Source organism: Cibotium barometz, chromosome 39 (genome assembly GCF_041138505.1).
Source record: "Cibotium barometz isolate CiBa-2024 chromosome 39, ASM4113850v1, whole genome shotgun sequence".
Classification (NCBI taxonomy): Eukaryota; Viridiplantae; Streptophyta; class Polypodiopsida; order Cyatheales; family Cibotiaceae; genus Cibotium; species Cibotium barometz.
This window is the reverse complement of record NC_141084.1, coordinates 20,009,079-20,035,277: the sequence shown is the minus strand read 5'-3', so window position 1 is coordinate 20,035,277 and position 26,199 is coordinate 20,009,079. Positions and strand designations below refer to the sequence as shown.

The window sequence follows — 26,199 nt, the reverse complement described above, 5'->3', positions numbered from 1 at the left end:
ATATCATCAAAGAATGTGCCCACAAACTCTCTATGAGGCCTGAAAATCCTGTCCATCATTCTGTTAAATGTGGCAGGCGCATTTGTCAAACCAAAGGGCATAACCAAGAACTCATACAACCCAAATGTGGTTTGGAATGCTGTCTTATGCACATCCTCGGGTCTAATGCGTATCTGATGATACCCGCTTTTCAAGTCAATACGACTAAAAACTGTGGAGCCCTGTAAGCGGTCCAAGATGTCATCGATCCTCGGTATGGGGAATCGATTCTTGATGGTATTCTTGTTCAGCGCCCTGTAATCAATACACATGCGCCAAGAACCATCCTTCTTCTGCACTAAGAGCACAGGTGAGCAAAAGGGTGATGAGCTAGGCTGAATCAACCCCTTATTTAGAAGCTCCTGCACCTGACTCATAATCTCTTCTTGTTGGGCTGCACTAACACGGTACGGCGGTCTATTCGGTGGAGTACTACCAGGAATCAGATCTATGGCATGATCTTCTGGCCTCTCAGGAGGTAATTCTCCTGGCAATGACTCGGAAAAACAGTCTTGAAACCCACTTAAGAAATCAGCCCTGTCCTTATCTAACATTGACAAATTAGACTTAGACTCATCATCCTGTGCATCCTTTACATAAATCAAGTACGCGGAAAGATGCTTTTTCATTACTGATGAAATCGCCGAAGCGGATACAATAGGAACAGATTCCCCTTTGAGTTTTACATCCAATACATGCTCTTTTCCTCTATGAGTTAGAGTAATTTTCCTATTGTAAGTATCCACCACCGCATGTACCCTGTGGCACCATGGCATCCCCAACAAAACATCACAGCCATCCAAAGGCATGATGAAGAACTCCTCGCTGTCCACATAACCCTGCAAATGAAGCCGAAGCTTCCCAATAATAGGAGTAACAGGTTCTGCATACCCTGGACAAGCCATATTAGCCTCATGTAACGGCCCCATCTCCTCTGCGCGAATCCCCAATCGGCCAGCCAAATCTGGTGAAATGAAGTTGGCTCTAGCACCTGTGTCAAAGAAGATCAAAGCATTCTGATCAACAGCACCAATCTGTGCTTGCAGGCACTTGAATCCACAACCCTGCTTCACACGTGTGCTTGCACTTGCCTGTATCCTCCTCCTGATGCTCACTCCTATGCTGTCCTTGAAAATACAGATCTGAAAATCAGCACTGTACCCGTCTGTACCGCCTCGGGATACGTGCCAAGCGTTGTACTTGCACAAACAGCCTGCTGTCCACTCCTGTACCAACCTGAACCTGTGTATTCAGGTCTGTCCAGCCACCTGACAAGCGCCGCCTGAAGCTACAGAATTCAGAAAAGCATGCGTCAGCCCTGTACGTACACTGTACGGCTGTCGTACAGGGCTGTACGGCCTGTGTACTTGCTGGTACAGCCTGTACTGGCCTGTGCGCAGAGTTTCCAGCAGCAGTTTCTGTGCGCAGCCAGCAACAGAGGAGAAAGAGAGAGAATGTTTGCCCAGTTCTGGCCGTACAGTGCTGTACGGCTGATTCCACTCAGAAAAACAGCAACAGCACACAGCAAAACAGCAGCCTTCCTCCTCTTGAGCTTTTCCACGCTTCTCCTCATGCGCATGAAGGAACTCCCACTTTTGCTACACGATTCCCCAAAAAGGGAAGAGAGAGAGAGAAGAGAGAGAAAACTCCTCCCCAAATTAATCCCTAGAGCCCCAACTTTAATAAGTTCCTAGGGCCACTAAGGCCTAGGGGCAAACTCCAATAAACATTAAAACTTAATGTTTTTAGTTCCCCCCTTCACACCTAGGGATATCCACACATCTTAAACACTGTCCGGGCACCCCCCCATGTGAATCATAAAATATTCTGACTCTGCAACCACCATGCCCACACTTGTCCTGCTCCTATTTCACAGGGCCATGACAACAACACCTGGAGAATGTGTATAGATTACAAGAGATTGAACACGCTGACAATTAAGAACCGTTATCCTCTCCCTAGATTAGATAACTTGATTGACCGGTTAGCAGGAGCGAAATATTTCACGAAGATAGATTTACGTACTGGCTATCACTAGATACGTATTCATGACATGCATGTCGAAAGAACCACCTTTCGGACTAGGTATGGCCATTACGAGTTTCTCGTATTACCTTTTGGATTAACCAATGCTCCAGTCACTTTCCAGCAAATGATGAACAATCTTTTTCGTGAACATTTGGGAAAATTTGTGGTTGTGTTCCTGGATGATATTTTGATATATAGTTGTAGTCTTGAGGATCATGTAAGACACCTCATGATTGTCTTATCTTTTTTTTTTTTTTCTGAGAAAAGATCCTTTCATTAGTTAAAGAAACGCCCGCTGGGCTACAAAAAAACTCTCCTGCTCATAAGAAGGCAGAGCAGAGATCCAATCAAGGCAGCTAGGGAGACTCTCCCTAGGTGCAAAAAGGTACAAATATCAGTACAAATAACTGAGAGCTATATCATACAATAGTACGAGGGAAAAGCCAAACAGGTGGCCGGTAATGCCAGCGGGGGGTACCCGCGTGTAGTGGTGTAGAAGGGGCCGCTGCGCCAAGTGGTGTGGAAGGCCTGGCGCCACAAGATCGCTGCATCCCCGAGTCGCCCCGGATGCGGTCATATTGTCCTCGCAGGGTGTGGATCAGCTCCTGCCAAATCCCCCGAAGAGTCTCTGCTGGTGGCTCCAGTCTCCCCTCAAAGGCCCTGAAACACCAGGCTCTCCAGGTGAACCAGATGGTGAGGCTGCCGAGGAGCTCCCATCGTAGATCTCTCTCTTGTGTCCAGTTGGCGGACGAGAAATCTGGTGAAGGAACAAGGCGAGGCTGGCCCCTAATGAATCTGATGGCTTGGCTGTCCTGCTCCGTCTCGTATCCCAGAGCAGGCCCTGACGAAGTCGACCAAGCAGCGGCACCCCACGTATACATGCCCTCTGGAGAGGGGGGGACCAAAATGCGCAGCATCCTCAGCCAAATCTGCTGCGCCTGTGGACAGTCCCATAGGTAGTGTCTCTGTGTCTCCAATGGGTGGCCGCATCGGACGCAGGCCGTCGGAAGACCACTGTAGATAAGCCAGGTGCCAACTGCAGAGCCCCTGTGGGCAACCAGCCACTGGAAAGTTGAGATCCTGCGTGCCTGTCGACTAGCCCAGAGCCTGGCCCAAAAATCCTCCAGGAACTCCTGTGAGAGTCCCTGTAGCCGCCAATGCTCCGATGTGGCTCGAGAGACCATCCTCCTCACATTCAAAATATGCCTCCCCAACCGAACAGTGTACTGGAAAAAGGTAATCTCTGTGGCCTCGGGGGACGCATAAGGATCATGCCACTCGTACTCGCCAGGGTCCCACTGGAGCCGGGCGTGCAGCATATGCCCAAATGCGCCAATCAGAGTCCACATCTGCAGGGTCTGGATCAATATGCCACTTCCGGGAAGCGGCGGCCACTACCCGTATCCTCTGAAAGATGCACTCTGCAACCAAAGGCGACTCCGCCTCCACTCTCTGAAGTCTGCCCTCATCCTGGATCTCATAGTAGAGGCATCTACCATCCTCAGTGCAAGCTCTGACAACAATCAGGATCTCCAACTGTGTAAAGGCTCCCATCCACCGTGGGGCCGTTGGCTCGAAAGGCGTGAACCACTCCTCAGTGAGTGCCTCCTGAATGTCATCCCTCATAATCAGCCCCCCTCTGAAGTGACTTAGCCTCTCCACCTAGACCTCCTCTGGGAGACTGCAGAAGGCCTGCTAGTCTCCAAAACTGCGTGCTGGGCTTGCCGACAATGGTCCCCAGGCTAGACGAGGCCGAGAACCTAGCATATGACCCTGCTCAGTGCGTACCGCGGGGCTCCAGATGAGCGGCTGTCTGGCCCGCTCCTCATCACAAGTAGGTCTCTGAGAAAGCCCCAGTCTCAGCAGCTCCTAAGCTCGCAGGATGCTCAAGGCAAATCTGTCCTCCCATCCTCTACTGAGGCCTGTCCTCCTCATCTCTATGAAGATCCATCGCATCTTTGGTGCCCAAGTGCCCCCTGCTGGAGGAGCCCTAGCCTGCAGTCGCTGAAAAAGCAGCTCCTTCCGAGGCTCAGCGCTTGGAAGCAGCCCCCGAACAATAAGCTTCCCCAATAAGGCTCTACTCTGATCAACTGTATCTATAATGCCCAAGCCCCCCTGGGCCAGCGGAAGAGTAATAAGTGCCCAAGCAACCTTAGCCCGGGCTGGCTGACCGTCCGGCCCAGACCAAAGAAAGTTCATGATCAGCCTCTGTACCTGGCTGATGCAAGAGCTCGAGAAGATCCAGCAAGACATGATGTACCACATGGTCGCTAAAAGCACCTGATTTGTCACCACCACCCTCCCAGCCAAGGATAGCTGAGCTGTACTCCAATACAAAAGCTTCTTCCGAATGCTCAGAAGAAGCGAGGTGATCTGCTGCTCAGGAGACAAATCAAGTCCAATCTGGCATCCCAAATACCGCACTGCTGTGCCGGGAGAAATCCATCTAAAACCCGGGTCTGGGCTCCATGCCGGAGTGGGAGTGCTACTGATCCAAAAGGCCACTGTCTTGCGCCAATTGATCAAAGCTCCCGAAGCTGCACCAAAAACCTGTAGCGATTGCTCTGCCCTCTGAAGATTGGCCTCCTGGCCATGCAAAAATAATCCCGTGGCATCAGCAAACTCCGAATCGAGCAGGTCCTCACCCCGGACTGGGAGCTGGAGTCCTCTCAAACCAACCTCCTCTGCTGTCAGATACATGCTCATAGCCTCAACAAAGAAGAGAAAAAGAAACGGGGCGAGAGGGCACCCTTGACGGACTGATCTGGTCAACTCAAAACTCGGCCCCCGTCCTCCTGCCATCAGCACCTGGCTACGAGCTGTGGAATATAGAGCCGCCACTCCTCGAATCCAGACTGGCTCAAAACCCAGGCGAAGCATAGTGCCCTCTAGGAAACCCCAATCGACTCTATCGTATGCCTTCTCAAAATCGAGAAGCATCACGACCAGGTCCTCGTCGAGAAATTCAGCTCGGGCCGTCGCCTCCCAGAAGGTGAAAACGTTGTCAAGGATACTGCGCTCCTTGACGAATCTTGTCTGGGTAGCATGAATCAAATCCCCAAGGAAGGGCTGGATCCTCAAACTCAAGGCCTTGGCCAGAACCTTGTAGACAGTATTGACGATCGTAATAGGTCTCCACTGCCGAATATCATCAGACACTCCCTCCCCCTTGGGGATAAGAAAGATCAAGCCCTCTGAAAAGCTCTGTGGCATCACCCCAGTGTCCAAAACATACTGAAAGCCCCTGCGGAGGCCTTGCCCCAAAATGTCCCAATAGTGCATAAAAAAGGCAGGCGTCAATCCGTCCTCCCCAGGGCAACTATGGCGCGGAAGGACCCTCAAAGCCCCAACAAGCTCATCCTCTTAAAGAGGCTCACCCAGAACTGTGCGCATACGATCTGTGACCCTCCTCTGCACATGGGCCCACACAGTGTGTCTGCAAGCATGACGTGCCTCCGTGGTTGGCTCCGCTGAAAGCAGATCTCTATAGAACTCAGTGGCAATGGCTCTAATCTCCCCGGGCTCAGTGGCTAACGAGCCGTCCTGTCTCCTGAGCTAGCGTACACGTGCTTGAGCATGGCGGTGTCCGGTAATCTCAAAGAACTCCCGAGTCACTCTATCACCAAGCTGCGTCCACTGTGAGGCCTGGTGATGATAGTAGAACTCATGTCTCTGCTCCTCTGCCTCTCTAACCTCCTGGCGTGCCTGGCTGAGCTGGGACGCCACCCACTCACATGTAGGCTGCTGCTCCTGAAGGCGTTGGAGCGAAGCAAGGCTACGTCTCAAGCGACGTTCGCGCTCTCGTGTCTCTCCCAGCCGTGTCAAGGCTACAACGTGCAAAAAAGAGCTGAGCTCGATGAGTCCCTGGGCACACTGGCCTGCTGCATCCAGGTCAGAGCTCTGGCTATCATGCCATATCCTCTCAATGTCCTCAGAAAGACTGGAATCTGTAAGTATCCTCTTTGGGATCCTCAACTGCAAGCTGGTCTCCCATGCCCTCTCCTCAAGTGTCAAAATAACTGGCGCATGGTCTTAAAAAGAAGTGCCAGCGAGAATGCCAACGGAGCCCCCACGCTCCCCGAACGCGTCGCCCACATAGAAGCGATCAATCCGTGATACATTAGTCCCTCCCTGCCGGCGATCCGACCGAGAAAACTAAGACTGTCCTGAGAGCGGGAGAAAGCCTCATGCTGCCATGCATCAGTGATCCGCAGTGTCATGCAAAATCGCTCCCAAGCTGCAAGCTTCGTGCCGTGCACTGTAACATGACTGCCTCCCACCCTATGAGCTGGGTCCTCAAGCATGTTGAAGTCTCCTCCGACACACCAATGTGCGGCCTCGGGCAAGGCATCTATAACAAGGGTCCATAACTCTGCTCTGGCACTAGCATGGTTGGGCGCATAGACATTGAGCACGCCAAAGAGCTCATCGTGCATCCTCAGAATAACATACTGTGCTCTACCAGGCACAATGACCCCGCGATCCACAATGGCCTACCGCCATACATCCGCAATGACCATACATACTCCTCCCTGCCCACCCAAGGGGCCAAACCCTGCAGACCAAAATGTGTCCCATCTGCCAGGCATCACGGAACCATATCTCCGAATCCTGCTCTCACTCAAATGGTGCTCCTGCATCATCAGAATATCAATACTGCCCCCAACCAGGCATCTGTGAAGCTCGTGCCTCAAGCAACCACGATAACGTACATAGTGTGCGCCGCCAAGGCCCTGTACATTCCATGAGATGATCCTCATGGATGACCTGCTGAGGTGGAGGCTGTCTCAGCAATACGGCGGGCCTTCGCAAGCGGCTTGGATGGAGAATAGTCCCCATCCGAACGGCTACGAATCTGTGTGCTGCAAGAATCTCGGATCAGGCGCCAGTGGCTGTGTCCCATGGCGACTGCCTCCCGCTCAAAGAGAGCAACCTCGTGTATACATACATATCCAGGGTCGCGTGCTAGGTCTGCCACTATGCGAACCACCAAGTGGTGAACCCTGGAGGCATCCGCATTCCCGGAATCAAAGAAATGAGCCAGCTCCCAGAGTCGGCCTATCACGTCTGTCACCTCCAGATCGCTCACATGGTGAGAAAACTCAACTGCCTGAGTCTTCAGAATGCTAAGAGCGAGATCCAGAGTCCAATCCCGGTCGCTAGTGCCATAGAGAGGGAAGGAGAAGGCCACCACTGAATCAAGTGCCTCCTCCCCTCGGGCCGGAGGTATCACCACATGAACTCTGATGGGTGTTGGCTCATGGGGGCACTCCGCTCCAAAAAGCCGTGTGAAGGAGTAGTCAAAAGCCTCTGAGCATTGTCTAGTGTCGAGACTACTTAGCCGACTGCGGATAGAGGATATCCGTGAAGCCCGAATCGGCATGGTAGGTCTCCTCTGCGGTGCTCGAGCAAGGTCGGTGCTCAGTGCCCGCCGGACAGCAGGTGAGCGCCAGGGTACTGCCAGGGCCTCCCGAGGAGCTGAGGCGAGCGGAGGGGGAGGGGGGGAGGGGGGGGGAGGGAGAAGGGGGTGGGGAAGGAGCCGCTGATAAAACGGGAGCGGGAACGGGAGGAGGCGAAGGTGGAAGCGAGGCGGGAGGGGGGGACGGGGGAGGGGGGGGTGGGGGCGAAGGAGGGGGTGCTGGCATCTCCTGATCCTTAGTCTGCGTTGGGGTCTCCTCCTGGAGGGGAGCAAAGCTGTTCCTCACTAGAACCCAGTGATGCTGAGACTGTGACTGCTGCTGCATCGGTCTCTGGGCATGCTGCTGTGGCTGTCTCCCTCTACGGCGCCCCTGTCCAGGCTGCCAATCCGAGGTCTCTGTGGGTTGAGCAGGCGTCCCGGAGGCTGCCTGCCGAGCCGCATCTGTGGGCGGGCCATCGGGGGCCTGCTGCTGCGGTGAAGGTCGGGGTCTCCTGCGAGGTCAGGCCTTGGCCAGGTGGCCGACCTGCCTGTATATAAAACACTGGTTCGGGAGCCCCGAGAACTCCACTCTCTGATCGATCCATCCCCCCCTATTCTAGGTCGCTGAATGACCTTCGGAAGGGAGGAGATGTTAGGAACCAAAACTCTGACCGAAGGCAGGCCAGCTGCTCTAGCCACCACTGAAGCTGCTGTGGGGCCAGTCTCAAGCACCGAGCCCACCAATGCTCCTATCCTAGAAAGGAGCGGAAGGTACTCGCGGCGGCGGAGTCCACGGAAGCAAACTGTGATATGGAATAGGCGCTCTCCCTGCTTAGCCGCTGCTAGGTCAAAGCCATGCTGCCAAGGTCTGAAGAAGGCCCGAGCGCCCTTGATGTCAAGGGGACTCATGGCTAGGACCTGGGCCACGCTCTGGGCTGTCTCGAACTCAATCTGGTAGTGTCCGCGGCCCAGTAGCTGAATGTCCAGGATCTTGCCCACATCTGCAAGAAGGCGGGCCTGGAGAAGATCCTGGATCTCCCCTCTGCTGGGGCGAGTGCCGACTATACGGCAGATGGTGGAATGTGCCTGGAGGTGTTACACCTCTGCGGCGAGACTTGCTTCCTCTTCTGGCGAAAAAGAAAGCTTGATGGGGGTATCCTCAGGGGCGGGCGAGGGGGCTGTGGAAGAGTCCCTCTGAGGTGGGGCGGGAGGAGTCTCCATCAGTGTCTGAAGCTTAGTCGAAGGTGAAGCGAAAACGGAGTGTCTTGCAAGAACTGAGCTGCACAAAAGACGGAGCGGGGAGGGGCGGAAGGCAGAGGCGGCGAAAGGGCAGGGGGGGCGGAGGAAATGCGAAAGGGAGGGGGGGGAGAGGGCGGAGGCAGGTGGAGGGGGCGGGTCGCGGAGGAAGGGGAGAGGGCGAAGGAAAAACCGAAAAGGCTGAGGGGAGAGGGCGGAGGCAGGCGAAGGGGCAGGGGGGGCGGAGGAAAACCCGCGAAAAGGGGGAGAGGAGAAGGCGGAGGCAGGCGGAGAGGGCTGGTCGCGGAGGAAGGGGAGGGAGCAGGGGGGCGCGAAGGAGATGGGCAGGGGGGCGGCGTGCGCTAAAGAGAAGGGGCAGAGGCGGGGGGAGCAGACGCGAGGGCGGGGAGCGGGGTGTGCGTGCAGGCGGCAGCGCGAGCAGGGGGGAGCGAAAGCTTCAGCGAGCGATTTCAATTAATATTGCCCTGTTGAAGAGCGATTCCCATGATTGTCTTATCTATTTTAAGACAGAATCGACTATATGCTAAGTTAAGTAAATGTGAGTTTTTATGACAGACATCATTTACTTGGGATACAAGATCACTAGAGATGGATTGAGCATTGACTATGACCGAGTTCAGAAGGTTCTGGACTGGCCTATACCACGAACAATGAAACAACTTCGTTCTTTTCTCGGTTTTGTTGTTTTTCTTCGGCGGAAATCTGTGCGGGAGTACTCTCAGCTCACACTACCGATACCGACGTAAGTCAAATCAGCCTATCACTTGGAATAACGATTTGGATATGGCCTTCAAACTTTTGAAAGATAAAGTCAAGGAAGTACCTATCTTAGCATTACCCGATCCTAGTCGGCCTTATGTTCTTGAAACTAATGCCAGTGACTATGCCATCGGGGCTGTTTTATTTCACGATGGTAGACTTGTTGCTTTTGAAAGTAAAAAGCTAGACGACACTCAATCTCGTTGGTCAACCATTGAGAAAGAGCTTTATGCTGTGATTCACGCTCTCAAGGTTTGGAGACATTATTTATATGGCCCCAAGTTTGTGGTATTGACTGATCATCAGTCAATCAAGTATGTGTGTGATGCGAATGATTTGAGAGGAAGGAAAGCTCGTTGGGCTGAGTTAATGCAGATGCGCTTAGTCGAATTAGAGAGGTGAATACTTTGTCGTTCACCGAGATTTCTACTGACTTATTTTAGTTATTGAGAGAGCTTTGCAGGATTGATAGTTATTTTGGTCCATTTTGGCAGAAGATCCAGGACTGATAGTTATTTTGGTTCATTTTGGCAGAAGATCCAGGACAGGAGCTCATTGATTGACCAAGACTCAATGACTGAGCAGTCTACCATTCAGGCTGCAGGAGGCCAGTGGATGATTCGAAATGGTTTACTATTCCGTAATGACAAAATTTGTGTACCACAGATCTCGGACATTAGGTCCAAGATTCTTAAGGAGTGTCACGACGCCCCTTCTGCTGGACACCCTGGGGTACACAGGACACTATCGTTAGTGAAATATACTTTTTATTGGCCAAAGATGAAAGGGTATGCAGAAGATTATGTTCTCAAGTGTCAAGTTTATCAAGTAAATTATGGTAAACGCTTTAGACAGGTTGGGTTGTTGCATCCTTTGCAAATCCCAGGTAATAAATAGGAAAGTATTTCTATGGATTTTATTATTGGATTGCCAAGAACACATCAAGGCCATGATTCTATTTGGGTTGTTGTAGATCGCTTGACAAAAATGGCTAGATTTTTACCGACCCGGAAGACTATTATAACTACGCAATTAGCACGGCAGTTTATCGAGCAATTGTTTAGACTGTACGGGTTACCGCAGCACATAGTCAGTGATAGGGACTAAGTTTACGAGTGATTTTTGGAAACTTATTTTTGAGAAGTTGGAAACAACTTTGAATTTGAGTTCTTCAGATCATCCTCAATCTGATGGCCAGACTGAAAGAGTGAATCAGATTTTGGAGGATATGCTTCGAGCATATGTATCCAAAAGACAAAATTCATGGGAAGATTATCTTCCTATGTTAGAATTTGCATATAACAGTACAAAGCATACGAGTACAGGTTTTAGTCCTTTCATGCTTATGTATGGTTTTCAACCTAGATCACATGTTAAAGTGGGATTCTCAAGACTTCAGCATGATGCAGTACGTAATTTTTTGCAAGATATGCAAGAAATGTTACAAGTTGTGAAGGAATCTATTAGAAGTGTTCAAGACCGAGACAAATTTTATTCTAATAGACATCGTTCACCCAGAGAGTTCTCTGAAGGAACGATGGTGTATTTGCGAGTTCCGAAAGATTGCGAGACTCTACGAACAGGTCGATCTCCGAAATTATCCCCTAGATACTGTGGACCATTTCGTATTACACGACGGATTGGTTTAGTTGCATATGAATTGGTTTTGTCTTCTCATGTGAAAGTTCATCCTGTATTTCATGTCAGTAGACTTAAGGAAGTACTGGGTGGAACAGACAAGTTAGTTACTCCTCAAGAAATCATAGATGTCGAAGACATGACATTTGTTCCACATGAACCTGAAAAGATTCTTGGATTTCGTGAAAGAAGATTACGTAATACGCTTATCACACGGAATACAAGATCAAGTGGAAGGATCGTGTTGAGGAGGATGCTACATGGGAGACATTGACTACTCTTGAGAGAGATTACCCTGGCTTTTTAGTGAGCTCAGGAGTGAACTCTTAGAGAAAGGGGAGTATGTCATGTGCTCAGTGTGTGTCTACCGTCGTGTGCTACACACACATAAGACTAGCTTCGAGGTTTGGGGAAGCTTGTAGCTAGGCAGGCTGATTGGCGAGCTGAGTTAGGGATAGACTAACGGGCGGGCACCCAAGTATGGACGGGCAGGCGCCCAAGTGTGGATGTTCGATGACCGGCCAAGAGCCTATAAAAGGGTGGCCAAGGTTAGTCATTAGTCATATAGAGTCTCGCATGTTTTGTGAGAGCTCTATGGTCTGGAGCTTGGATCTAGTGCAGACGTGCACCTGCTTCATGTAGCCAAGGCTGGCAGCAGTCTCAAGGCCCGCGAGGGTAGCTTCGTGGCGGTATGGGACGTCACGAGGTAGAGATTGGTCGGTACGTCCATCTAGTTAGCTCAGCTTGTGGCTCGGTGGGGACAACCCAGTCTGGTGGGCTTGCCCACGGCTGTCATGGTTGGGAGGTGAGTCAGGCCTGCACCCCCTTCTTGTTTGTTTGATTTGTTTGCAGGTTTCAAGTCTCGTACTAGGAGCGTTCTACGAGGAGATCCTATGGGGATTTGACACTTATAAAAGCAAGTGCCTTGGTAGTATCCAACTTTCCATTATAGCTCTCAAATTTAATGTCCTTGTCCCCTGATTTGAACTCTTTGGCCTTCTTGCCATGACGGGCATCCCGACGTTCTAATACATCCTCCTCCTCGTCATACCTACGTTGGCGACGATGCCTAGATCTAGGGCTGATTTCCTGTAATATGCGGAAGCTTCGGAGAAGAATCGGTAACTTCAAAACTCAGAATTCAGCACTCTTTTCGCAACGGAAATTAACGCACAAACTGAAAGGAGATGTGCAGAAAATAGAGAGAGAGAGGGAGAGATGGAGAGGACACAGTATTGGGTCCCAATTACCCTCTTTAGGGCCCCCACCACGGATGGTGTATTTGCTTTATTAGAATGATGAGAAATCTGAAAGAAAATACAGCAACCTTGGACCTTTTCTTGGCTGGAAAATCCTGCCCTTGACCTTTAGTTCTCCACCCCTTTGCTTAGCAATTCCCTTGGCTTGTCTAGCCCTTGATTTGCTTGAGCTCTTGGTGAATAATGAGATGAATCATTGGGATTATGGCCTCCACTATTTATACTTCTCATCAGGGGCAGTCGGATGGTTTATTGTACCTCCACGACTGGTTTTAAGACTATTAAATGCTAAAAGTGCCACGTTTCACACTGGACTGCCCTGGCTGCCCCTGTGGGCTGCTGTCCAGTCCAGCGCACGCTGCTGGGCAGTGCCTGGGCACTGGCCGCCTGCAGTCCAGGCTGCCCTAAGGGCTAGCCAACTTGCTGGGCTGGCCCAAGAGGCAGTCGGCTGCTTGGCCAAGCCCTCTTGGGCTGGCCGACAGCCTGCCCAGCCGCTCCTTGGGCTGGCCGACAGCTTGCCCAGCCCTTCCTTGGGCTGGTGGACATGTCCTGGGGCTGCTTAGCCCCATTTTTGGGTGGCCCAAAGCCTTCCCTGTGTCCAGATCTGCTGCCTACCTACATCTACACAGTTGTCTTATATCTGGTGGCAGACCAAACATACAAAACAACTAACATCATTCCAGAGGGAGGCTCACAGCGCGGACTGGCACTGTTTCATGTGCAGGACAGTGCACACCTGACCTTGGACTCATGTGCAGGACAATGCACACCTGACCTCGGATGACTGAGATGGATCCCTGGCTGACTCGTCCCGGACTGGGCTCACATGGGACCAGTTCACCATCCCATGTCCTTCACCTTCTGTACAGAAATGTCTACGTGGCATCCAAGTGCGGGATGCACGTGACATCCCCTTCTGCTTAACTTGACGGAAGCTGCATAGCCTCCAAATAATCTGTCAATAACGCCGGATAGTCTTCGAAAAACTCTTTGTTGAGCCATACCGCTTCATGGGTTCCTCGGTCCTGTCGTAGTCTTCGGCCTGAGACTTGCTTGAAACGGTGTAGAAGGATCTGTTCTGGAACCGTAATTTCTGCTTCATCCACAATGTCTGGTTCCGCTTCGTCTTTGACCTCTGAAGGGGGTGGACCTGCATATGGCTTTAACCAACTGACATGAAATACATCGTGCATAGTCCAACTCGGAGGTAGCTTTAACTGCATAGACACCTCATTAATCTTTTTCCGGATGGGAAAAGGTCCGAAGCTCCTGAAAGACAACTTTGGGCATCGCTTGCCCACCTGTTTCAATCTTTGCTTCATTATCCGAAGATAAACCCAATCTCCTTCCGAAAACTTCATATCCCTTCTGTCTTTATTGGCCTGTCGAGTGTAGGCCTCTTGCGCTTTAGCCAATTTGTCTTTTACTGACTCTAGGATCTCTTGGTAAGACTCCGTCACTCTGTTCGTCTCCGGTACTGAAGACGAAGTCCTGGTTAACAACGATTGGAAAGGTCTTCCAAACGCTGCCTCATATGGAGTCCTGTCAATAGCTGAAGAAAAAGAGTCATTCAAAATAGCTTGAACTAAAGGCAAATATGATTCCCACTTACCTTGCTGATCGTGGACATAACACTTCAGCACATCAAAGGTCAACTGGTTGTATATCTCTGTCTGGCCATCTGTCTGTGGGTGGAATGCACTGGAAAAATTCAGCTTAGTACCAAAATTATCAAACAATGCCCTCCAAAAATGACTGGTAAACTTGGCATCTCGGTCTGACACTATGGTTCTAGGAATCCCGGCAATCGGGTACCAATGCCGAATGAATAACTGGGCAACATCCTCGGCAGTCACATTGGCCCTGCAAGGAATAAGCATAACAAATTTGCTAAACGAGTACGTGTGCTTCATGTCCTCTAGTCCTGTACCAACAAGGTCAAGTCTAGTGGTCTAAACCATAGACACTTGTCCCTTCCTGCTCAAAGCATCGGCCACTGGATTGGCCTTTCCTGGAAGGTACTCAATCATACCACCGAACTGTTGGAATATCTAACTCCAGCGGTGTTGTCGATCACTCCATTGTGCACTTGGCATCGTCTGAATCCAGCGCAATGCCTGATGGTCAGTGCGAACCTTGAAGTCACAGCCATACAAGAAATGTTTCCAATGTTTCAAGGCCTGTATTACAGCTAGGAGTTCACGATCATAGACTGAGTAGTTCTTCTCGACGGGCAGTAACTTACGAGACATGTAAGCTACTAGATGACCATTCTGTTGCAATACACCTCCGATTGCGATGTTACTCACATCGGTGATCACTTGAAATGGTTCGTCCCACGAGGCAAGTGCTAAACAAGGCGCTTCTGACAAAGCCACCTTGAGGTTCTGGAATGCCTCCAACGCTCGTGGAGTCATTCGAATCTTTTGCCTTCTTGTTTTCACTCCCTTTAGCAGATCGGTGAGATTTGCCAAGAGGTCAGAAAACTTGTCGATGTGGGTGGAATATGCCTGGCATATACCCACAAATGATCTAATGTCATAGGTTGTCTGAGGTACTTCCCTGTTAACAATCTCGGCCACTTTAGCCGGATCAAGTCGAATGCCTTCAGCACTAATTATATATCCCAAGTAATAAAATTTTGACTTCTTTTCATTGACGTAGAGCTCGTTGCTTTCCAGCAACTTAAGGACTTTCTCCACATCAATGTCATGCTGCTCAACTGTAGCTGAAAATATGAGTATGTCGTCCAGAAATATGAACACACACTTTCCAATCAAATCCCGGAAAATACGCATCATCATGCGGTTAAATGTAGCTGGGGCGTTCGTCAAGAGATAGGTGGCACTGACAGTTGCGTTGGATTCAAGGCAGGACCATGACAGTCGGCTGCAGATTTGTTGTCGGTTGTACCGGCTGCACTTGAGGAGGCGGCTGTACCATTAGGCGGCTGCAGGCGCATGAAGTTGTCCGGTCACTTATAAGTGAGTGTGAACCCACACCCATAATTGTTAACATGTGAACTCATAGAGCTGCAAATTGAGTTTTTGGGAATACTTACCACCTGTGCAAAACACATATAGACCACTTGTTAGTCCCAAACAGGTGTGCACATACACGTCCACAGAGTTTTTAGGCATTCCCGGCCCCATGGACAGCACAGGCAGAAATCTCAGGCATTGTCCAGGCAAACAAGACAAGTCATCCAAAGATAAAATAAAAGTCATGCACACACGAGTGCAATTATATTGGAAGAAACACCCATCTGCTCAGTTGTATCCGATAAAATGTCCAGGGCTCATGATCCTTCCGGAACCTTCCCAGAACATAAATACACAAGATCTCCAAGATAGCTAGTCCCAGAGACTTTCATCATGTCAGGCTCCATGGCCATACATGTACACCATGTCAGGCCCCACTAGCCACACATGTACTATTATGTCAGGCTACACCAGCCATACATGTACTGTCATGTCAGGCTCCATATGCCACACAAACACACCATGTCAGGCTACACTAGCCATACATGTATGTCATGTCAGGCTCCACATGCCACACATGAACAATAGAAAAATAGAAGCTGTAAGGAATTTTGTGATAGCCCTACAATGGGTAATTCGGGATTGGTTTAAGAGGGTCTCTCTGTGTCTCCTGAGCTCAAGTAGAAACAATCCCAGGCATCTCTGATTCTCAAACTTTATGATCTTGCGTAATGGTCCCAAAGCCTCTCGGAACAGGCAGTGATATCTCCCTCAGATCTCATAATAGACTGTACATCGGCAAATGTAGTGTTCATTTGTCTCTACCTCCTGGTAGCATAGCTGACAAATGCAGTCATCCAGGATCTGATGCACATATCGCTCTGTCTCTATCCGCAGCTGGTGTGAAGAGGTCCGGATTTGTCCAATGGCACAACGTATCCCATGTGATAGGTGTACATCCATGTACGCCGGGCGGGTGGTAAAATCATCTGGTGAGAGGTGTAGAAAATGGCTCTTGTAATGAGCCATTTTTGTGCCTAAGGGCTCAAGGGGGCTAGTCCATGTCCTCTCTGTGTCCACTCTGATGAATCGATGATATCCATCTTGATCACGCGGTTTTGCTCTGAGCGGGTGAGATCCAAAAATGGACAATCCAAACTGTACTGAAAGGGTGGTAGTGCCTCTATCCGCAAACCATGTAGGTCAAACCATCATCTCATATGAGCGTACCAACAATGAGTATCTCCATCCTTTGCCAATTGTATGGATGAGGTCAATGCCAATCGGGAGCACCTCTGTTGAGGGAGCTCCCATAGCCACTGTAAAAAGGTAACTGCCTGGAATAGGGCCTCGGCTACTACTGGTGGGGCACCCAGCTCATCCCGAACAATCTGATGTGGTACTATTGATTTGCTCCGAATCATGCGGGCAATCATCATAATCAGTGGTCTCTCCATTTGCCTCCATCCCTCATCTGTCCCTCTCTGAGATCTGTGATGTATACTTGGCCCCCAAATTGGAGCTCCGTACAGGAGGGTCGGTGTGACAAGTGTATCAAATAGCCACAATTTGGTGCGTGGCTCCTGAAATTGTATGTGTGCACATTGCCTCTCAAGTGCCCCCAAGGCTGCATGCCCTCGAGTAATCTAGCTGCTGCTGCCTCCTTCAGGGAGAAACGTGGTCCTGTGAAAGTAACTCCCAAGTAGACATATGACTTGACGTACTGTACCGGCTCCCCTCGGAAAGTGAACTGAGGCTCTGATCTCGTCACCCATGCTTGTGTGGTGTTAAACACCATAACCTTGGTTTTCCCAAGGTTCACTGTCAGATCTCTATCCGCACAGAAAGCCTGTAATGCATCTAGGTGTTTCTGTAATCCCTCTGGAGAGTCTGAGATTAGAACAATATCATCAGCATATAACAAGATGGGTATCAACACCCTTGCCAAGCATGTTCCTGGGCCTCCCAATCTGTCTACATAATCAGAGACCGCATTCTATGTACAGTCCAAAGAGGGTGGGCGAAGCAGGCATCCTTGCTTCACCCCTATCGTGCTGGTCACCCTATCAGATAGTCTGCCACCCAGGAGCTCGGACTCTGCCTATCACAGACTCATACAAAGCATATATCCCCCACTGCATATCCTCGGCTACCTCAATGTCATGCAATCTGTGCATAAGCCTGGCACATGGTACGGTATCGAAGGCTTTGCGGAAGTCCACAAAGCAGCAGTATATCCTTCTCTTCTGTGCCCTGCCCTCTTCAATAAGTGCCCGAAGTGTCAGTATGTGATCCAAGGTAGTAAATCCTCTCCTGAAGCCAGCCTGCCCATGTGCTCGATGACCATGCCTCTTTGCCCATCGGCTCAGCTTTGACTCCAATATAGAGCCATATAGTTTGGCCAAGTAATGACCAGTCATGATCGTCCTGTAGTTGCCTGGTACCATGGGGTCCCCACTCTTAAAGAGTGGTACAATGATATGCTCTGTCCAGCTTGTCGGGAAACCCTCACAAATGGCACGATTAAACACATGTACGATGAGCGGAGCCAAAGTGTCTCGTGCATATGAGAAGTGCTCTCCAACTAGCCCATCATGATCCTGTGGCTTTCCATTCTATAACCTGTCTATCACATCTAGCACCATCCGCATAGTAAAAAAGGTAATGCTAGCTGGAGGGGGGGTGGGGGGCTGTCCTGGTGCATCATATAGCTCTCTAGCATAAGTATGCCATGCCTCAGGTGCAGTAATCGGAGTACCAGGCTGTCTCTCCTGAAACATCTTCCATGCCCTCTTGCTGTCCTTCCCCAGGAAGAGTTGGTAGATCTCCTCCTCTAGCTTAGCCAGATAGGCTCGTTTCTTCCTCTGCACAAGGTGCCGAAAGATCATCGTGGCTTGTGTATGCGTGTGAGACCCAATGGCAATCTCACGCTGTAGCTGTGCTCGTGTCTCACGACACTCATCATCATACCAACTGTTCTGTGGGGCAGTGCTGCGGGGGTGGGTGGAAGGGATCATAGTGCAGGGAAACGCATATGAGGCGGATGCATGTAGTACACCTGCCAATCCTCTTGTGATCTCGTCCAGAGGGCTATGCGGGTCTAAAGCGAACAAGCCATCGGATACTGCATCTTGGTAAACCCCAATTGTCTCACGTGTAAACTGATATCTCGGGTACCTAGGTAGATGAGTGGCTGGCCCATCTCTCAGGGATCTACCTACTAGTGTGAAACTCGGGTATGCATGATCGGCTGCTATGCCAATGGGCCTACTGGAAATTGTGAAACCCTGCACATCAGGTATCAATGAAGGAGATCCCATCAAGTAGTCCATTGTGCTCGCTCCCCCTTTAGAGTTCCAGTGTTCCCATCTATAACCCCGTATGTCAGGAATCCTCTTTGTTTGTGCACTGATGGGTCTCCGTTGTTGGAAATAAGTGCACACTAGGTGTACTATTTCTCTAGTCTACATTTGTCTAGTCTTAAGTGTGTGCCATGTGGCATCTCTATAATTGTCCCATAAGTCAGTCTACTCTATCTTGTACTTCTCACCTATATATTGTGGGTGTCACATCAATGAAAGTATCAATCTTGTGTCTTGTCTACACTCATCTCAAGGTATGTCTATGGTTTGTGTTTCCTTCTAGTTATGCTCTCATTTCAGTTTCAGTTTTATCCTTGTCTCTTCCCCATTTTTCATAACATCCGTATACATAGCAATATCACTGTGTCTGAAAGTATCCTCAAAGTATCCTGCATCTGTTCTAAGGGCTCCGTTGCAATTCCACACTGTGAATCGCATGGTCTCATAGGCGGCGCACCGTCAAGCGGGCCTCCTCTCCGTAATGATGACTCGGCCATCTCTGTATACCGTCCATTTCCCCTCTTTTCTTGCCTCAAGCACACGCGGCATGTGTTCCTTCCGGTGTGCTATCTGTGCCGGTGTAAGGTCCTCATCCAAATAAATCTTTTCCCCCTTAAGGGCCATCCTTTTGGAGAGGAAGGCCTTCTTCTTCTCCAAGTCACCAAACCTGATGATCAATATCTTCGCCTTGGTTTCATCTCTGCCTACTCGCCATGCTCCGGTAATGGGTACATCAGTGGCTCCAATTTTTGTTGCAAGAGCTTTTGCATCCTCTTGGGGATTTCCCTAAATCTTCCCACCCAACTACACGTACATGTAAGGCACGTGCCCGTCTCTTGGCTTCCTCTTCCAATGTAGCATTCATCACCTCTACTTTATTGATTGGTGTATCCTTCTGTTTTTTTACTACTTCAATCCACGGGTTGACTTCCTCAATTTGTTTCTTTGTGGCACTGGCAATTTCAGCCCATGAATGCATTTCCTTCTCACCTATAGCCACTTTTGCCTTACATGATTCCAAAGTGTGTGATGTCTTTTTCGCAGTCAGCCATACATGTCTTCAAAGTGCCTTCGTACGATGCAACTGTTGTGCCAATCTCTCGGAGCATGTCATCCTTCCATTTCTACATCACTTTTTTCATTTCCGTGTCCATCAAGGCTTGGGCTAATTCCATCTCAACCCGTACTTGGGCTTGCATTTCTCCCGTCAATTGGACATATATCTCTTCCTTCAGTGTTTCGTATATCACTTTCCTTTGGGCATGCATATGCTCGGTCCATTCCTTTTCAAGCTCCTGTCGCATGGTGTTCATCTCTGTCCTTATGTGAAGCTGTATCTCCTCATAAAGGGCCTCATCTTGTCGGGCCATCTTCGTAATCCTTCGTGAGTCAGGGGACATGATTCCTTCCCTCAGTCTTCTGCGGTAGGCATTTGGTGCCTTTGTGGGGGTGTGAAAGGTTGTCTCACCATCCTGTTTCCCCTCCAGGGGTTGCGACATGTTTTCCCCTACTAGTTGCTGCCTTGGGGGCCTGAGCAAGGGTGGGGTGGGAAAAAAGGAGCAAGGGCCCGCGCACGGGGCAGCGAGGCAGCCTACAACGGCGGGCAGAGCAGAGCAGCGAGGTGGCCTGCGCACAGGGCAGCGAGGCAGCCTACAGAGGTGCGCACAGAGGCGGGCAGAGCAGAGAGGTGGCCCGCGCACAGGGCAGCGAGGCAGCTTGCAGAGGTGTGCAGGTGGGTGGGCATAGAGCAGAGGCGTGCATAGATAGATAGATAGATAGATAGATAGATAGATAGAGAGAGAGAGAGAGAGAGAGAGAGAGAGAGAGAGAGATGATGAAATGAAATGAAATGTTATATTAACGTCTTCAAAAGGCCATAATGACCTATGAGACCAAAAAGTTACATCATGGTGGATCTGATACAATGTCTGGATAAAAAACCAGAAAATGAAAAATAAAGATGATACTACTGGCACCTAGAAAATGAAACTGGAACTGGAAGGTAAACAGAAACCCTTATAGGGTGTGAATATAGTGAGGGGGGGTGGGGGGGGGGTACGCTATGGAGGTGAGTGGAGTACGGGGTACACTATATATATATAGAGAGAGAGAGAGAGAGAGAGTACTCAAGCGAGAGAGAGTTATTGCATGACTCAATAATATCTTCTATTGATTGATGTCATTAGCTTTAAAGTGTATAGTGCCTTTTATAGGCTTTAGAGCCTTATCTTTAGACATAATACACACTGGGGCAATGTGTCAAATCCCCACGGATCCCCTCGTGATCGATCATGGTTCGACACTCGAATCTTGCAAACAAACGAACGAACAAACAAGCAAGGGGGTGCAGGCCTGACTCACCTCCCAAACATGACAGCCGTGGGCAAGCCCACAGTCTTGGCTGTCCCCACCGAGCCACGAGCTGAGCTAACTAGGATGACGTACCGACCAATCTCCTCCTCGCGACGTCCCATACCGCCACGAAGCTGCCCTCGCGGGCCTCGAGATTGCTGCCGGCCTCGGCTGCATAAAGCAGGTGCACGTCTGCACTAGATCTAGGCTCCAAGACCATAGAGCTCTCATAAACTCGCGAGATTCTCTATATCCCAATAACTAACCTTGGCCACCCTTTTATAGGCTCTTGGCCGGTCATCGGGCGTCCACACTTGGCCGCTCGCTCGTCCATACTTGGGTGCCCGCCCGTTAGTATTTCCCTAACTCAGCTCGTCAATCAGCCTGCCTAGTTCCAAGCTTCCCCAAGCCTCGAAACTAGTCTTGCATGCGTATAGCACACGGTAGATACACACTGTGCACATGACATACTCCCCTTCCTCTAAGAGCTCACTCTTGAGCTCACTAAAAAGCCAAGGTAATCTCTCTGAAGAGTAGTCAATGTCTCCCATGTAGCGTCCTCCTCAACACAATGCTTCCACTTGATCTTGTATTCTGTGATAAGCGTATTACGCAATCTGCGTTCACGAAATCCAAGAATCTTGTCAGGTTCGTGCGGAACAAATGTCATGTCCTCGACATCTATAATTTCTTGAGGAGTAACTAACTGATCTGCTCCACCCAGTACTTCCTTAAGTCTACTGACATGAAATACAGGATGAACTTTCACATGAGAAGGCAAATCCAATTCATATGCAACTGAACCAATCCGTCGTGTAACATGAAATGGTCCACAGTATCTAGGGGATAATTTCGGAGATCTACCTGTCCGTAAAGTCTCGGAATCTTTTGGAACTCGCAAATACACCATCGTTCCTTCAGAGAACTCTCTCGGTGAACGATGTCTATTAGAATAAAACCTGTCTCGGTCTTGAGCACTTCTAATAGATTCCTTCGCAACTTGTAACATTTCCTGCATATCTTGCAAAAAATCACGTGCTGCATCATGCTGAAGTCCTGAGAATCCTACGGTAACAGGTGATCTTGGTTGAAAACCATACATAAGCATGAAAGGACTAAACCCTGTACTCGTATGCTTAGTATTGTTATATGCAAATTCTAACATAGGAAGATAATCCTCCCATGAACTCTGTCTTTTGGATACATATGCTCGAAGCATATCCTCCAAAATTTGATTCACTCTTTCAGTCTGGCCATCAGATTGAGGATGATCAGAGGAACTCAAATTCAAAGTTGTTTCTAACTTCTCAAAAACAAGTTTCCAAAAATCACTCGTAAACTTAGAGTCCCTATCACTGACTATGTCCTGCGGTATCCCGTACAGTCTAAACAATTGCTCGATAAACTGCCGTGCTAATTGCGTAGCTGTAATAGTCTTCCGGGTCGGTAAAAATCTAGCCATTTTTGTCAAGCGATCTACCACAACCCAAATAGAATCGTGGCCTTGATGTGTTCTTGGCAATCCGGTAATAAAATCCATGGAAATACTTTCCCATTTATTACCTGGGATTTGCAAAGGATGCAACAACCCAGCCTGTCTAAAGCGTTCAGCTTTATTTGCTTGACAAATCTGACACTTGAGAACATAATCTTCTACATATCCTTTCATCTTCGGTCAATAAAAAGTGTGTTTCACTAACAATAGTGTCCTGTGTACCCCAGGGTGTCCAGCAGAAGGGGCGTCGTGACACTCCTTCAGAATCTTGGACCTAATGTCCGAGATCTGTGGTACACAAATTTTGCCATTACGGAACAGTAAACCATTCCGAATCATCCACTGGCCTCCTGCAGCCTGAATGGTAGACTGCTCAGTCATCGAGTCTTGGTCAATCAATAAGCTCCCGTCCTGGATCTTCTGCCAAAATGGACCAAAATAACTATCAGTCCTGCAAAGCCCTCTCAATGGCTGAAATAAGTCAGTAGAAATCTCGATGAACGACAAAGTATTCACCTCTCTAATCCGACTAAGCGCATCTGCAATACTATTCATGGACCCTTTCCGATAACGGATCTCAAAATCAAAATCTTGCATTAACTCTGTCCAATGAGCTTTCCTTCCTCTCAAATCATCCACATCATAGACTCTCCTCCTCGCGACGTCCCATACCGCCACGAAGCTGCCCTCGCAGGCCTCCAGATTGTTGCCGGCCTCGGGTGCATAAAGCAGGTGCACGTCTGCACTAGATCCAGGCTCCAAGACCATAGAGCTCTCACAAACTCGCGAGATTCTCTATATCCCAATAACTAACCTTGGCCACCCTTTTATAGGCTCTTAGCTGGTCATCGGGCGTCCATACTTGGACGCCCGCCCGTCCATACTTGGGTGCCCGCCCGTTAGTATTTCCCTAACTCAGCTCGTCAATCAGCCTGCCTAGTTCCAAGCTTCCCCAAGCCTCGAAACTAGTCTTGCATGCGTATAGCACACGGTAGATACACACTGTGCACATGACACAATGACACATGGCAAGTGCCTATGACATCATTGCTTGCCATATCCACACATAAAACAACTAGAAGAGGTCGTTCACACACATAAGCACACTAAGCCATCTAAGGACTCTTTCACACATATGTGGACACTAGATACATAAACTCATACAAGAGTTGGGTCACACATACGAAGCTTTGAATATCCAATACAATCAAGCCATATTTTGGTCTAACTCAATTGGTGGTCCATGACCAACACATCCCTCGGCCTGCCACAATTGGTGGTCTATGGTCGAAGAGCTTAGCACGCAACCCATGGACTATCACCCAAGAGTCCATGTCCATGGCCACTCACATATGGCAATCTTCCATATTGCACTGTAAATGTAGCTACTGCTATAGGCTCATGATGTCTACTTACCAGCTACTCTATTGTTGCCGGTCATAAAGGCCACAAAAATATCCATGAGCAAGGGTGGGTGGGAAAAAGGGAGCAAGGGCCTGCGCATGGGGCAGCGAGGCAGCCTACAGCGGCGGGCAGAGCAGAGCAGCGAGGTGGCCTGCGCACAGGGCAGCGAGGCAGCCTACAGAGGTGCGCACAGAGGCGGGCAGAGGCGTGCAGGTGGGTGGAGCAGAGAGGCGGGCAGAGCAGAGCAGCGAGGTGGCCTGCGCACAGGGCAGCGAGGCAGCCTACAGGTGTGCACACAGAGGCGGGCAGAGGCGTGCAGGTGGGTGGGCATACAGCAGAGGCGTGCACAGACTACTCAAGCAAGAGAGAGTTATTGCATGACTCAATAATATCTTCTATTGATTGATGTCATTAGCTTCAAAGTGTATAGTGCCTTTTATAGGCTTTAGAGCCTTATCTTTAGACATAATACACACTGGGGCAATGACACATGGCAAGTGCCTATGACAGAATACTCTATTGTTGCCGGTCATAAAGGCCACAAAAATATCCATGACTATTAGTCATAAGTTTTTTGATGGCCACCTGCCATCTACTACACTATGGCTGCCTCCATAAAGTCCACATGTCCGTCTCCCATGTCTTGTGGTGCCTCCTCATGGTACATGTCTAGTTTGTAGCATGCAACCGGTATGATTGTGTAACATGAAGCTAGGCCTTCTTTATACCTTTTCTTTTAGTGAGCTTAAGCAATCCACTTTTATCTTTACACATAGGAGATAGGGCTGTAGATATAAGAGTGTTGACACCAGATTGGGTCCCAACTACCCACTTAAGGGCCCCCTCCCACAAGCAAGAGTATTTGCTTTATTACTTTGGAGAACTTTACAAGAAACTTACTTGACGATGATTGAGTGTGGAATACCAAATGCAAGGACGAATTAGACCAAACGTCAGCTGAACCCTTATACGGTTTGAGGAGAACATAGAAGCCACTTTGGGAGCAATATGCACACCTAGATCTGCTGAGAGGATGTGGGACTGATGGCTGAAGATGACTTCTTCTGTTGTTGGACTGTAGCACAATGAAGTGCTCTTGCTAAAGATGTGTAAGTCCTAGGACCCAAGCACACATGGAGACTACATTGTTTCATTGTTGAATGATGAAAGAATGAAATGATTTATTCAAGGGACTAAAGAGCGCCTTATATAGGTCCCTATATGCTAGTCCTGAATCATGGGGAAAAAAAAACCTACTTGAGCTGAAAGAAAAAACAGGCATATAAGTGCTAGTGTACAATGCTACTATGATACAATGAGGGAGAGAGAAAGTACATACAGTAAGAATTCAAGTTTTGATACTGCAATTCGTTTCCCACCTTTCTCCTTATATGAATACATAATGTCTATAATTTGGTTCTTGACCCTATCCTATGATGACTGCAGGATCAAAGCTGATGAAGCACATCTTGGACCTTTGCCAGCTGGATATGTCCATTGAAGATATTTACTTACACGTCCAAACGAACAATGAGGAAGCCATTGCTTTCTACCAGAAGTTTGGATTTGAAATGACTGAAAAAATAAAGAATTATTACATTGATATTGAACCCCCAGATTGCTACTTGCTTGTGAAGAGATTACCTCCAAGCACCAGGCGGAAAGGAAGTGCTTAAATGTCATAGGTGATACGCCAACCTTGGGTTCAGCTTCATTCAAGTGATTTTCTCCCATGCAAAGAAAAAGGGTTAGCAAGGTCTGACCCTTCCGGGTATAGCTACTTTTTGTTGGTCTTGGTTTTTGTTTGTGAATCTTGTGTTGTATGATGAAGTGCTTTTGTTTTAGTTGAGGCTAGCAAGGGGAGTCAGTTAAGGTAATATTACTTCTTCAAGCATATGAGTGTTAGCATATATCATCTCCTGTTGTTGGTGACTATTTTGGTGTCTACGGGAGCCCTTCTCCTTCTCAAGCACCCCCCCTATTTTCCCCTATTTTTTCTTGGGCCTCTGATGTGGGCTGCCCACCCTTTTTGGCATTTATGCCTTACTTTCACCATTTTTCAGGTCGTGTAGGAGTTTACGAGGGAGTTGGCCAGCTCATATGGAGAGTATGTATTTGCTGCCCTCCCCCATCACTTTCATCATTGCTTTTTGGTCATCTGGTGAGCACCCTTCAGCCCTCTGCCTACGGAGTCCACTCCTCGCCTATGGGCTGGTTGTATCCATCT

At 49.2% G+C, this 26,199-nt stretch overlaps 1 protein-coding gene across 1 annotated transcript in view; it reads left to right on the top strand.

The window, feature by feature from the left end:
• The window catches only part of LOC147615841 (Acyl-CoA N-acyltransferases (NAT) superfamily protein), a 45,902-nt gene extending 20,036 nt beyond the window's left edge, over positions 1-25,866 (top strand). Inside the window, exon 3 of the mRNA XM_086777988.1 lies at positions 25,419-25,866. Within this exon, the coding sequence (XP_086634114.1) occupies positions 25,419-25,648 (230 nt within the window). The 3' untranslated portion in view covers positions 25,649-25,866. The remainder of the gene's footprint in view (positions 1-25,418) is intronic.
• The last annotated feature ends 333 nt before the right edge of the window (positions 25,867-26,199 follow it).